This window comes from Neomonachus schauinslandi, chromosome 15 (assembly GCF_002201575.2).
Source record: "Neomonachus schauinslandi chromosome 15, ASM220157v2, whole genome shotgun sequence".
Classification (NCBI taxonomy): Eukaryota; Metazoa; Chordata; class Mammalia; order Carnivora; family Phocidae; genus Neomonachus; species Neomonachus schauinslandi.
Window position 1 is genome coordinate 9,644,628 of NC_058417.1, and position 14,982 is coordinate 9,659,609.

The 14,982-nt window shown below is 39.9% G+C and overlaps 1 protein-coding gene across 2 annotated transcripts in view; it reads left to right on the forward strand.

Annotated features, from left to right (window-relative positions):
* The window catches only part of NCOR1 (nuclear receptor corepressor 1), a 156,162-nt gene that overhangs the window by 28,744 nt on the left and 112,436 nt on the right, over positions 1-14,982 (forward strand). Inside the window, exons 3-4 of one of the 2 annotated variants that reach the window (XM_044921534.1) lie at positions 1,923-2,047; positions 13,560-13,752. The exons of the other annotated variant lie outside the window; for it this stretch is intronic. Of the exons in view, the coding sequence (XP_044777469.1) occupies positions 1,923-2,047; positions 13,560-13,752 (318 nt within the window). The remainder of the gene's footprint in view (positions 1-1,922; positions 2,048-13,559; positions 13,753-14,982) is intronic. 2 annotated transcript variants of the gene reach the window in all.

Below are 14,982 nucleotides of genomic sequence, written 5' to 3' on the forward strand. Positions count from 1 at the left end.
TTATGTTTCCAACTTTGTATCTTTTTTCTTAGACTATGTAAAAATTGTGTTTTACTATTATCTGCTTATAGCAGAGGGCTCTGGACCTCTTATCTATTCCATGTTTCAGTCTGTACTGCTCAGTTTTATGTTTATGATTAAAAAAATTTTTTTGTTGACATGTAATTCATATAAAACTCACCATTTTAAAGTGTATAATATAATAGCTTTTATTTTTTTTTTTAAAGATTTTATTTATTTATTTGACAGAGAGAGAGAGACAGCGAGAGAGGGAACACAAGCAGGGGGAGTGGGAGAGGGAGAGGGAGAAGCAGGCTTCCCATAGAGCAGGGACCCGGATTTGGGGCTCGATCCCAGGACCCTGGGATCATGACCTGAGCCGAAGGCAGACGCTTAACGACTGAGCCACCCAGGCACCCCAATATAATAGCTTTTAGTATGTTCACAGTGTTGAGCATCCATTACCATTATCTAATTCCAGAACTTTTTTTTTTTAAGATTTTATTTACTTGAGAGACAGACTGAGCGAGAGAGAGAGCGAGCACACAAGCAGGTGCTGAGGGAGAGGGAGAAGGAGACTCCCCTGTTGAGCAGGGAGCCCAACGAAGGGGCTTGATCCCAGGACTCTGGGATCATGTCCTGAGCTAAAGGCAGACGCTTAACTGAGCCACCCAGGCACCCCTTCCAGAACTTTTCTGTCACCCAAAATGAAACTCATACCTCATACTAGTTAATCCCAATTCCCCTCTTCCCTCCATCCCCTGGCAACCACTAATCTTCTTTCTGTCTCTGTTGATTTGTTACTTATAGACATTTTATATAACTGGAATCATCAAATATATGGCCTTTTGTGTCTATATTTAGTTAGCATTATGTTTTCTAGGTTCATCTGGGTTGTACTATATTTCATTCCTTGATATGGTTGAATAACATCCCACTGTATAGATACACCACATTTTATTTATCCATCATGAGTCACTGGGCATTTGGATTCTTTCTACTTTTTGGCTATTGTGAATACACTGCTTTGAAAATTTGTGTACCAAGTTTTGTGTGTGGACATACGCTTTTAATTACCTTGTGTATATATGTAGGAGAAGAATTCCTATGTTATTTGGCAGTTTTAGGTATAAGTATCTGTTTATGATTGTTAGCATTAATAGGTTTCTTTTGAAAAGAAGCTTTTGTCTTTTCAACAAAAAGTCAAAAGTAGGAAAACAAACATTAAAAACATCCACCTGGGATGCCTGGGTGGCTCAGTCAGTTAAGCCTCTGCCTTCAGCTCAGGTCATGATCTCAGGGTCCTGGGATTGAGTCCTGCATCAGGCTCCTTGCTTAGCAGGGAACCTCCTTCTCCCTCTGCTTGCAGCTCTCCCTGCTTGTGCGCTCTCTCTCTGTGGGACAAAAAAACAAAAACGAAAACAAAAAAAAAACACCCCTCCTGGAATGATGGAGAAACTATTACTTTTAACTAGCAGGTTGAGTCTCTGGGCTTCTGTCTTTTCATTTGTAAATGTACATGGATTTAACTCAGTGGCTTCTGTGGCCCTTCCAGCTCACCCATTTTGGAATTTAAGTTTGGACTGCTTTTTAGGATTTCATATTGAACACAAGAGTTTGAGATCTTACTGCTTGAAAGTATAGATCGGGAGTTACTGTAATGCGTGTTATTAGGAGAATGAGTCAACGATAGACTGAACACCAAATTTCATTTTGAATTCTTTTGAACGATGCGGAGTTAAAATGTTGATTATTTTAGGCTGATGGGGAAGAATCAGATCAGTGAAGGATGGAAATCATCATTGCTGTTTCCTTCCATACTTAGTGGCCCATCACTGCCTCTGTGCATTTATACTTGGTTTACTTTCATGACACTTTTCACTTTTTGGCTAATAAGTAATTTATGATTCTTTTAATACTAGGAATTTGCAGTCCCTGATTATCGTTCTTCTCATCTTGAAGTCAGCCAGGCATCACAGCTCCTGCAGCAGCAGCAGCTTCGCAGACGGCCCTCCCTGCTTTCAGAATTTCACCCGGGTTCGGACAGGTAATGGCGCTCTTTTGTGTTCCTGTCTAGGTCGGAATCTCTCAAGTGTGTGTGTACTTCACACGTGTGCCATTGGGTTTAATGTGGTTTTTTTACAGAATTTTATAACCAAGCCATGATGGGTCATTTATTGTTTATATGTTGATCTTTTGGAGTAGTTCTCATAATAGTTAAAAAACCCTTTTAGAACTTGTTTCCAGAGTTCACAGTTGGTGCTGTGTGGTGGGAAGGGAGGTAGAGCTAGGCTGCGGTCCTGGTCAGCTAGTAGCCTTGGTCGCATGTGTAAGCTGCTCTTCTTAATTTAGGCTGCATATTAGAACCACCTTGGTTTTTAAACTTGATGCCCAAGCCCCGTCTCAGAAGAATTAAATCAGTTCCTGGGATTGGGCCCAGGCATTCGTGTATGTCTAGAGTTTCCCAGGTCATTTTCATTTGCAGCTAGAGTTGGAAATTACTGATTCAGATTCTTTAAACTTTAGTTTTCTCACTTGTAATAATGAGAGTAGTAATAGCAGCGTCCTCAAAGGAGAGTATTTGTTGGCCCTGTTCATGGTAGACATTCATTTTCCCCAATGTCCTTACCATCTCTGCTCTCTCCGTACCCCATCCTTGCTCTTAATCTAAAGTATGTTGGGCTGCTTTTATTAAATCTCCTTTCTGGCTTTCTTGTTTCAGCAATTTTATAAAGAACCTGATTTTCTATTTTAAAAATATGTTTACTATTTAGGTTTGAAGATGATAAAAGGATTGAGATTATTTGGCTGTGTTTAAAATTATTATAAAATACATTTCTTGGTGAAGGTTGTGGAGAGAATTCAGATCACCTTCCTCCACAATATCTAGCAAATATACAAAAATAGCTCTTCAGAAAGGCTAAAAATCACCCTGTATAAAGAAGGAAAGGTCGGGGTGCCTGAGTGGCTCAGTTGGTTAAGCGTCTGCCTTCGGCTCAGGTCATGATCCCAGGGTCCTGGGATCGAGCCCCGCATCCAGCTCTCTGCTCCGCGGGAAGCCTGCTTCTCCCTCTCCCACTCCCCACCCCCGCTTGTGTTCCCTCTTTTGCTGTCTCTCTCTCTCTCTGTCGAATAAATAAATAAAAAATAAAATCTTTAAAAAAAAAAAAAAAAGGAAAGGCATATAGCCACTGCCATAAACTTGGAAAAGTGGCACTCAAGAGAGGACTTAGAAGAATCTTGCATGACTTGGCCTCCTAGTTCCTACTTCTACTCTCAAAGAAGCAGTGTTGAAGAAAGAAAGAGGGTCAGTAAAATCCTAGGGTTTCTCATAAATACTCCCGAATTTGAGAAAAACGTACATGGTGAAGGTTTAGTGGTGGTGAATTGTTTGCTTGGGAATTCCCATTGTGCCATCTTGCAGGAAAGGGCAGGCATGGTGTGTTTTTTTCCAAAGTGATGAGCCAAAGCCCTCAGGACTGTTTACATGTCTGGCTTGTAGAGGAAACCAGGATCCTCAACAAAGGCTATCATAGCCCCAGCCAAGTTTTCCTCTCCTTTGCCCCATTTCCCTGTTCCCTCAGGCTGTAGAAAAATATAGAAAGCCAAACCCAGTCCTCTATCTGTAGACAAATGCCAGGCAAAGGCCCCCCACCCCCACCCCGCCCCACCATTCTATACCAGAGAAAATCTGGGTAGGGCTGCACATGTGTGGTACCTGAGCAGTAGGGTAATAATGCCACGAACATGGCAGAGATATGCCTGGAAAAGAAAATTAAAGAAAGCAATACAGAGTGTCAAAAACAAAGCCCCCTATGGGTAAGAAGATGAAAACTGAAGAACTTGCCCTCTAAGTGCTATGCGCTACAGGAGAACTTAAAATTAATAATAAAGTCTTTAAAAGGTACAAGGCAACCCAATTAGATAAAATGAAAGATTGGACATTCCAGTGCTCCCAAGCTCACCATTATAAATTCGATACATAAAATAAGTAAGAACAAGGACTAAAACAGGTGTGGCTAAGGTTAGACCTTTGTCGTGCAAGAAAGTCCAGAGATAATCAGAGTGGATGCAGAAGAAAAGGATAGAAATTAAAGCAATTAGAAAGAAGTTGGTAAATATGGAGGATGAATTAAAATCATCCAACATATCATAAGAACGTGTGCTTCTAGGTGGAGAACCTGTAAAGAAAAGGAAATAATATTCATAATTTAAAAAGAATGCTTTTTTCCTGGTAAAGTGAAGGAAGAACTCTGTAGACTGATAGGGCATACCTTGCTCCGGGGATCACTTACACAGAATGATCAACACTAAGACAGATCCTGGTTCAGTTCTTGAAGTTCAAGGATAACTAAAATAATCAGGAATCCAGGAAGCAAAGGAAATCCTTGACAGGGAGGAAAGAGTCTGGCTTCAAGCTACTACAGTGTTAGAAGATAGTGTAGCAGTAGGTATAAAACGACACTGACATCTAAGAATATTATATGCCGCTTAATTTTAAGAATAAAAGCAACAGGCAGACAGTTTTAGACGTGAAAGCACTGATCATCTAAAACTTCTTGAAGAATTTCTGGGTGATGGAATCCTGCCAAAGAATGGAAGCCGTGGTGAAAGGACTGTAGTAAAGCCACACACCCCTGTATGTAAAAAGTCTATGTGAGACACCTAGATGAACTATGGTTCCATCACTGAACGTCAATAGCAAATCTTGAGAAAGTAGAAAGTGATATAACTACAGGATCTAGAGGTAATGTGGGTATTGGGAGACTGGTTAAAGATACGCACTTAAAGAGTACGCCTGGAGTACGCCTCTAAAATGGAATTGTTAGGTTAATAAAAAAATTCCCATCTAATGCTTTTCATAGTTTTCCCCTTACCCTTTAGCAGTAATTTTTTAGGAACTAATTTCTTGTGGTAAAGGAGCATTTGCCTGAAGTACAGCAATTCCTTCTTCTTCTTTTTTTTTTTTAAAGATTTATTTATTTGACAGAGAGAGAGCACAAGCAGGGGGAGCGGGAGAGGGAGAAGCAGGCTTCCCGCTGAGCAGGGAGCCCAATGTAGGACTGGATCCCAGGACCCTGGGACCATGACCTGAGCCGAAGGCAGATGCTTAACTGACTGAGCCACCCAGGCACTCCAGCAATTCCTTCTTTTAAGCTTTACTTCATTTTATTTTTTCTCTTAATAGCTGAATAAGAACAAACCAAATAATCTTCACTTAAAAAAATATTGTATGTGATTCTTTTGTTGCTTTATTTTTGCCTATACATCCATTCATCTGTATATAAGAATACAAATGATGACTGGGAATGGGATTCATCTAATTTTGGCATTGTTTCTGTGTGGTGGATTTGGGGTGATTTGCTACTTAGTTTTGTTCTGTATTCCTGGCATTTTTTGGTTAGCAGATCTATATCATTTTATAAACTGTGCTCTTAAAATATGAGTCATTTCTGGGTGAATATCATCAATCACATTTTCTAGATTCAGAAAAATTAGTCCACATAATTAGAATATTTGGATATTTAGATGAACAGATGCAGAACAGTTGAGGTAGTTTCAGATATTATAAAAGATTCACTGAAATTCAGATAATTGGCTTTCCTTTGAGCAGCAAGAGAAGCCAAATCATGCTTGTAAATTTGAAAATTTAGATGAAATAAATTTTGTTTCAGAGAATAGCCTTCCATAGCTAGGCATAACTAAAATCAGTTGATGTCATTCTAGATGATTTTTGTGGACCACTGTTTTGAAGAACTATGGACCTTATGACATATTCCCCTTAAATGAGGGTTATCTTTTCTTTAAAATTAAAATGAGGGTGCCTGGGTGGCTCAGTTGGTTAAGCGACTGCCTTCGGCTCAGGTCATGATCCTGGAGTCCCGGGATCATGTCCCACATCGGGCTCCCTGCTCAGCAGGGAGTCTGCTTCTCCCTCTGACCCTCCTCCCTCTCGTGCTCTCTCTCATTCTCTCTTTCGCCAAAAAAAAAAATTTAAAATTAAAATGAGGGGCGGCTGGGTGGCTCAGTCGTTAAGCGTCTGCCTTCGGCTCAGGTCATGATCCCAGGGTCCTGGGATCGAGCCCCACATCAGGCTCCCTACTCTGTGGGAAGCCTGCTTCTCCCTCTCCCACTCCCCCTGCTTGTGTTACCTCTCTCACTGTCTCTCTCTCTCTGTCAAATAAAATCTTTAAAATAAAAAAATTAAATTAAAATGATAGGGTATAGGTATATTATAGTAAAAACCCAATTAATAACTTTAATTTGTTTTAAAGATATTTATAGATGATATTAAGAGGTCATGGAAGTCAGTAAAATGTAAGAACTTCTAAGTTTAAAAGTCTATAGAGATTTTTTAGTATGAAAAGCTGATTTTTTTATACCTCATTTATCCATTCATCAATTGATAGATACTTGAGTTTTCACTTTTTTTTTTTTGAAGATTTTATTTATTTATTCTGACAGAGAGAGAGACAGCGAACGAGGGAACACAAGTGGGGGGGTGGGGTGGGAAAGGGAGAAGCAGGCTTCCCGCGGAGCAGGGAGCCCGATGTGGGGCTCGATCCCAGGACCTTGGGATCATGACCTGAGCCAAAGGCAGACGCTTAACGACTGAACCACCCAGGCGCCCCAAGTTTTCACTTTTTGACTGTTATGAATAATGCTGCTAGGAACATTCATGCATACATTTTTATGTGACCATAGATTTTCCTTTCTCTTGAGAATATGCCTACGAGTAGAATTGCTTTATCATATGATAGTTCTCTGTTTGTTTGCCATTGGAGAAATGACTAGACTGTTTCCAGAGTGGCAGTACCTTTCCACTGGTTTTAGTTTTTAAAAGGCAATATGTTCATTTAAAATGCAGTTTTCATGCTTAACTCCCCCAGGACTTCAATATAAAATTATATTTGTTTTTGAAATTTTAAATGGTTAAATTATACATTTATTTATCCATGAGTAGCTTTGTTCTTGTAAAAAGGATATGCAAGCTGAAATGGGAAATAGCCTGATTTTTTTCTTTTCTTTCTTTTTTTTTAAAAGATTTTATTTATTTGAAAGAGAGAGAGCGCGCACATGAGTGGGGGGTGGGGCAGAGGGACAGGGAGAAGCAGACTCCCTGCTGAGTGGGGAGCCTGACATGGGCTTGATGCCAGGACCCCGAGACCATGACCTGAGCCGAAGGCAGACACTTAACTGACTGCCACAGGCGCCCTTAGCCTGATTTCTTGATGGAAAGAGAGCTTTCTATACTCAGTGTTTGTCTTAATTGTCCTGTGACCTGGTAGCCTTGTGTTCTTCTCTAGCACTGGGTGTATTCTACCTTCTGGCTTCGGTAAATCTCATAGGCAGATTCATTAGAGGTAAAATATAATACTTGGAAGTTAACTTTTGTAGGTTGAGGGGAAAACTGAAATCCTGCTTGGGCAGTTGGCCAGGCCCTGTGTACCAGTGCGTTGCATTTGCTTATAGACATTTCACACATAATTTTCTTGCAGGCCAGCATTGGCCCTGATTCTGAGTGTTGTGTTGAGGGGCTGGGGCTTTAGCCTAATGCTGGATGCTTCTTTCTGATAGATGACCTCTGGCTGCTCTGTGGGGGATGAATTTGAGATGGATAGACTAGAAGTGGAGAGAACATGTGAGAGACCTGAAAGAGAGAGAGAGCAGGCTTAAGGTAGGGCAGTGACATGGAGTTTGAGACAAGACAGGCTGGAGTCAGGAGGGAGGCCACCAAGTCGTAGCAGTTGGCAAAGGCGAGGGAGGAGACCTGGATGAATCTTAGGTTTCTAGCTTGTCGGATGGCTGTTGGTTCGATTGCCATGACACCGGGATAGAGATCAAGAAAAGAGCAACAAGGGAAAGCCAGCTTGAGTTTGGTATGAGTTAAGTTTGAGGTTCCTGTGAAACATCCAGGTGGAGATGTATCTTATATGCTCAGGGGAGGATCCAGATCGGTACATGTGATCCAGGGAGGGCGGAAAATGAGAAGGGCTAGAGTTTAAAGATGAACCCAGAGGGTCCCCAACATCTAAAGATACCATGAGACGGAAGCCTCTGAAGAAGAGCGAGAGAAAGGAAAATGATTTTGAAATAGTGGTTTTCAAACAGGTTACTCGCATATTTCTCAAAAGAATTTTGGAAAGCTGTATTGTACATTTTTAAGTTGACATCTAAAGTTTTTTATATGTCTTAAAAGATGAATATAATTTGTCATATTGAAAATATTGGCATTTTGAAGCAAAACTGCTGTGATACATTTTTAAACGTATCTGGTAGAATCTAAATACCACAGTGATTTGATACCCTCATCCACTTAAAATGATACCATATATGAACAAACTTGTCTCTAACAGAACTTCTTATTTTGTTCCTTTTTCCCTTGGAACTCTCATTCTTCTTTTTTCACAAAATGTATCCTAATGTGATTCGTTTTGGTTATTCAGAGTCATTTATTGATCAACCTATCTTATAACAACAACAATATGTAAAAGTATCTGTTTCTAAAAGATGATCTATTAAAGAAACTTCTGGATTGAAATATTATTTCAAGATCAAAACAGCAGTCATTTAAGAAAACAAGAAACAAATTTATCAAATATAAGTAAAATTTCATGGAAGTGCATCCATGCATTTTAATGAGATAGATGGGGCTGTTTTCAACATACTACCCATTGATAGAATAAAGGCAGCATATACTCTGTTCTGATTTTTTATTTTGATGAAGGTACCACGAAACCTTATCCACAAAAATAATTTCTTACGAGGTATATATCCTAAATCACATGTTTATCTGAGACGAAAATGTTAGTAAACAAGTTAAGTTCTTCAATTTTGTTGAAGGCAGATGTTTGGGAACTGTTGGCTTGCAAAAGGATTTGTTTCTTTGCAGCCCTGGAGGTACGTACACTTGGGGGCCAGTGCTTCCATGAAAGGTCCAAGAAGGGTGAGCCGGAAGCTTTCTATGTGTGCGCATCGAGAGAAGTGCAGTTGTGGGAGAAGCGGAGAGCTCCAGGTTTGTTATTCAGTAGTCAGCATAGGTGAAGAGTGGATAAGGAAGCTCAGGATCTCTGGAAGTTGACGGTTTTAAAATGATCTGTGCTCGTGTTCCCTGTGGAGAACTGTCGCGTGTGCCAGCAGAAGACTGTTAGGTTAGACCACGACAAGCAGGGTGCTCCAGTGTCCTGGAACCCGAGAGGCGGGAGAGTTTCAGGAAGGAAGGAGTAAGTAAAGGACAGGTCAGCATATGTCTAAAACTATTCTTTTGCTTTCAGTTTCAGGAGGTCATTGCTGACTTTAGTGAGTGGTGACCTCTTGTAATAACCATGAAACAAGCGATGGGGATTTAAGTCAGAGTCCAGCGAGTTGAGTGAATGGAAAAGAGTAACTGGTGAAAAAGTATAAATCATCCTTTCAAGTAGTAGTAACCTTCTAATATAAAATTTTTGTGTTAGCCTTTCGGATCTCTCTTTAGTTCCTAGGCTAGTCTTTATTAGTCATGATTCTAAGATTTAATTTGTGTGTGAACTTTTTTATTGTGGGAAAATATATGTAACATAAATTTGCCATTTTACCCATTTTTAAATGTTCCAGTTTAGTGGCATTAAGTGCATCCATGTTGTGCAACCATCACCACTATTTCCAGAACTTTTTCATTACCCCAGAGAGAAACTCTGTTCCCATTAGGCAGTAATTCCCCGCCCCCCTCAGTCCCTGGTAACTTCTAATCTACTTTCTTTCTCAATGAATTATTTCATACAAATGGAGTCATACAATAATTGTCCTTTTGTGTCTGGGTTATTTCACTTAGCATAATGTTTTTAAGGTTTATCCATATTGTAGCATGTGTCAGAACTTTATTCCTTTTTGTGGCAGAATAATTGTCCGCTGGATGATCTGTATACCACATTTTGTTTATCCCTTTGTCGGTGGACAAGGGTTGTTTCCTTTCGGCTACTGTGAATAATGCTGCTTCGAATTTTGTTGTACAAGTGTCTTTTTGAGTCCGTTTTCAGTACCTTTGTATCAGAGTCCCTGTTTTCAGTACTTTTTGATATATACCTCATACATCCAGGTGGAATTGCTGTGTCGTATGGTAATTCTTTGTATAGCTTTTTGAAGAACTGTAAAAGTTTGTGGCTGTATAGTTTTACATTCCCAGTGGTAGTGCACGAGGTTCCAATTTTTCCACGTCTTTGTAAACACTTGTAATCCCCCCCCTTTCTTAAAACAAGTTAAGCCTCTCTACTGGGTATTAAATGGTACCTCATTGTGGTTTTTGATTTGTGTTCCCATAATGATGAATGATGTTGACCATCTTTTCATGAGTTTGTTGGCCATTTGCATTTGTATATCTTTGGAGAAATGTCTATCAAATCCTTTGCCCATTTTTCTTTCCTTTTTTTTGAGGGGTTGTCTTTTTATTGTTAAGTTGTGGGAAGGAGTTCTATATATTCTGAATATGAAAAGCTTTTCAAGGGGGCACCTGGGTGGCTCAATCAGTTAAGTGTCTGCCTTGAGCTTAGGTCATGATCCTGGGGTCCTGGCATCCAAGCCCTGAGTCAGGCTCCCTGCTCAGTGGGGAGTCTCCCTCTCCCTCTCTTCCTCCCCCCGCTTGTGCTCTCTCTCTCTCAAATAAATGAATAAAATCTTTATTAAAAGCTTATCAAATACATGATTTGCAAATAACTTCTCCCATTTTCCAGGTTTTCTTTTCACTCTCTAGATAGTGTCCTTTGATGTACTAAAGTTTGAAATTTGATGAACTCCAATTTATCCGTGTTTTTTTTTTTTCTTCTCTTGTTTCCTGGACTTTTGGTTTGATATCCAGGAATTCATTGCAAAATCCAAGGTCAGGAAGATTTCTCTCTGTGTTTTTTTCAAGGAGTTTTAGAATTTTTGGTCTTACCTTTGAAATCTGTAATCTATTTTGAGTTAATTTTTGCAGGTGGTCTATCATAAGGGTCCATCCTCTTTCTTTTGCATGAGGATATGTAGTTTCCCCAGTACCATATGTTGAAGAGATGGTTCTTTCCCCCATTGAATAGTCTTGGCACACTTGTTAAAAGTCAACTAATGATAGATGTGGGAGTTTATTTCTTGGCTTTAAATTCTATTGCCTTGGTCTGTATGTCTACCCTTACGTCAGTACCACACTCTTGATTACTGTAGGTTTGTAGTAAGTTGTGAAATTGCAAAGTAGGAGTTCTAACTTTATTTCTTTTCCAGGATTGTTTTGGCTATTGGGGGTCCTTTGAGATTCCATATGAATTTTATGGTGGGGTTTTCTATTTGTCAAAAAAAAAAACACCACAGGGATTTTGATAGAGATTGCATTGAATATGTAGATAGCTTTGTGTAGTATTGTCATCTTAACAATACTAAGGCTTTTAGTACATGAGCGTGAGATGTCTTGGTATTAATTTCAGTTTTCCTTAATTCAGCAATGTTTTGTGGTTTTCAGTGTATAAGTTTTGGGCCTTCTTGGTCAAATTTATTCCTAACTTTTGTTCTTTTGGATGCTATTATAAATGGAATTGTTTTCTTTTCTTTCTTTCTTTCTTTTTTTTTTTTTTTAAGAGTTTATTTATTTATTTGCCAGAGAGAGACACAGCGAGAAAGGGAACACAAGCAGGGGGAGTGGGAGAGGGAGATGCAGGCTTCCCACGGAGCAGGGAGCCCGATGCCGGGCCCCATCCCAGGACCCTGGGATCACGACCTGAGCTGAAGGCAGATGCTTAACCACGACTGAGCCACCCAGGCATCCCTGGAATTGTTTTCTTAATTTCATTTTCAGATTGTTCATTGCTGGTATATAGAAATACAACTGATTTTTGCACGTTGAATTTATATCCTGTAGTTTTGCTTTATTCATTTATGAGCTCTAACTTTTTTTTGGTGGATTCTTGATATTTTTCTACATATGAGATCATGTCATCTCAATAGAAATACTTTATGTCTTCCTTTCAGATTTGGAGGCCTTTTATTTCTTTTTCTTGCTGAATGTTCTGACAAGAACTCCCAATACTATATTGAATACAAGTGGCAAAAGCAGGTGGCGCCTGGGTGGCTTAGTTGTTAAGCATCTGCCTTCGGCTCAGGTCATGATCCCCGGGGTCATGGGATCGAGCCCCGCGTTGGGCTCCCTACTCAGCGGAAAGCCTGCTTCTCCTTCTCCCACTCCCCCTGCTTGTGTTCCCTCTCTCGCTGTCTCTCTCTCTGGCAAATAAATAAATAAAATCTTAAAAAAAAAAAAAAAGTGGCCAAAGCAGCCATCCTTGTCTTCTTCCTAAGGCTTTCTACTGCACTATATTTTGTGACATCATTGTGAATTTTAAGAAGATAGTGAGATTTATGTCTTGAATGAGATTTCAGATTTTTAAAAAAATATTTATTTATTTGAGAGAGAGAGAGAGCACAAGCGGGGGTCGGCAGAGGGAGAGGGGGAAGCTGACTCCCTGCTGAGCAGGGATCCCGATGCTGAGCTTGATACCAGGACTGTGGGATCATGACCTGAGCTGAAGGCAGACACTTAACTGACTCAGCCAACCAGGCACTCGCAGATTTTTGAAATATAATAATTTTATAGACCTCAGGGTTTGTTTCATCATCTCTTCTAAAAAGGAAACCTAGTGGTGGGGTGCCTGGGTGTCTCAATCTGTTGGGCACCTGAGTCTAGATTTTGTTCCAGGTCATGGTCTTAGGGTTGTGGGATTCAGTCCCACATTGGGCTCCATGCTGGGTGTGGAGCCTGCTTGGGATTCTCTCTCCCACTCTCTCTGCCCACCCTCCCTCTGTCCCCCTCTCTTAAAAAAAAAAAAAAAGTTAAAGAAAATAGGAAACCCAGTGATAATCCTTTTCATTGAGAAATGTTTTGTGAGACATTTGTTTAAAGCTTGGCCGCAAAGTAAAATGTTGCTTCTGTAAATACTTTGGTAGGAAAGGGAAAGTGAAATTAATGAATATCCGCACACAGTACTCATGTAAAGGAATCAGAGACAGATTCCTGACACTTAAGATGCTTAGGTACTTGCAGAAGCTAGGCAGAATGTGTATTTTGGGGGTCAAAATTTCGAAGCAATGTTACATTTCCACTCAAGAGACTCATCTTTAAGTCTTAGTACCTCACAACTCAAGTCATTTGTGTTTCCATGTACAGTTGCTGGGAGATTTGTTTTTTCCTGCTTGTTTTTATTATTGGTTCAAAATGGTGGCTCTTCTAGTCTAGATCGTACTAAATTCGATTATTACGGCATAGGCTTAAAAATAGTGTTTTAGGGATATTCCTCAGCAACTCTAAATTTTCTGCAAATTGAAATCTTTTGTTATGTCTTTCACTTTACTACTGCCACTCCCATCTCCCCTGAAGAAACTTTTTTTTATTAGAATTAGAAGTTTAATAGCACTTCATGTACATTCTTCTTCTGGGGGGGGGAGGAGGTTCACTTTAATAGTAAGCATAATTTTCCCATTTATTTCAAAGTCCAACCAGGGATGTTAGCAGGAAGTTGTATATCATTTTGTAATTTTCAAGTGTTTCTTTTCTTTTTATGTATTAGGCCTCAAGAAAGGAGAACTGGATATGAACAGTTTCACCCAGGGCCATCCCCCGTGGATCATGATTCACTGGAATCCAAGCGACCACGTCTGGAGCAGGTGTCTGATCCCCATTTCCAGCGCGTCAGTGCTGCGGTCTTACCTGTAGTGCATGCGCTGCCAGAAGGGTTGAGGTCTTCTGCAGATGCTAAGAAGGTAAATATTTGTTCTCTTCCCCTGCGGAGTGGTCGGTCGGTCTAATGTTTATTTAGCCATATCCAGGCACAGTGCCTAAAAGAAAGTCCGATTATGCCAGTCTCTAAAGGTTAGTGCTATGGGAAAGTAAGAATTTTGTTAAACAAAACTGAAAACCACACACTTAGTGCTCCAGACTTTTAAAGTCAGTACTTTTGACTTTCTGGTAAATGAAAACAATCTGAGGACTGCTGTAAAGAAAAATTGCTATTGAATAACTCAAGCATTTTGTACTGGCTCCCTGGGCTGTAAAATGTGGTCAGTTGTTCTCAAGAAAACCACAGTTTTGTTCAATTTAAATTAAATTTAAAATAATCCCCTTAAATTCAGTTGCAATTATCGTGCTTATACTTTTTATAAAGAAAATAAATTTCTTTCTAATTTATGTAAAAAAGTTTCTTTAGAAAATTTGAAAATACAGAGGAAAAACATCTGTAGTTCTTTTTTTTTTGATTTAAATTTTAGTTAACATAAGGTGCAATATTGGTTTCTGCAGTAGAATTTACTGATTCATCACTTATATGCAACACTTGGTGCTCATCACAAGTGCCTTCCTTGATCCCCATCACCCATCTAGACCACCCCCCACCCACCTTCCTTATCGACCCTCAGTTTGTTCCCTATCCTTAAGAATCCCTTACTGCTTGTTTCCCTCTCTTCTTTTTTTCTCTTCCCCCTTCCCATATGTTCATCTGTTTTCTTTCTTAGATTCCACATAGGAGTACAATCATATGGTATTTGTCTTTCTCTGACTGACTTTTTTCACTTAGCATAATGCCCTCTAGCTCCATCCACATTGTTGAAAATGGCAAGATTTCATTTTTTTTGATGGCTGAGTGATATTCCATTGTATATACGTGCCACATTTTTTTTTTTTTGAGATTTTTTTTTCTTAATTTATTCATTAGAGAGAGAGTACCAGCCAGAGCAGAGCAGGGGGGAGGGTCAGAGGGAGAGGGAGGACCAGACTCCCTGCTGGGCAGAGAGTCTGACTTGGGGCTCGATCCCAGGACCCCAGGATCATGACCTGAGCCCAAGGCAGATGTTTAACCGACTGAGCCACTGAGGCACCCTGTGCCACATCTTTTTTTTTTTTTAAAGATTTTATTTATTTATTTGACAGAGACAGCGAGAGGAGGAACACAAGCAGGGGGAGTGGGAGAGGGAGAAGCAGGCCTCCCGCTGAGCAGG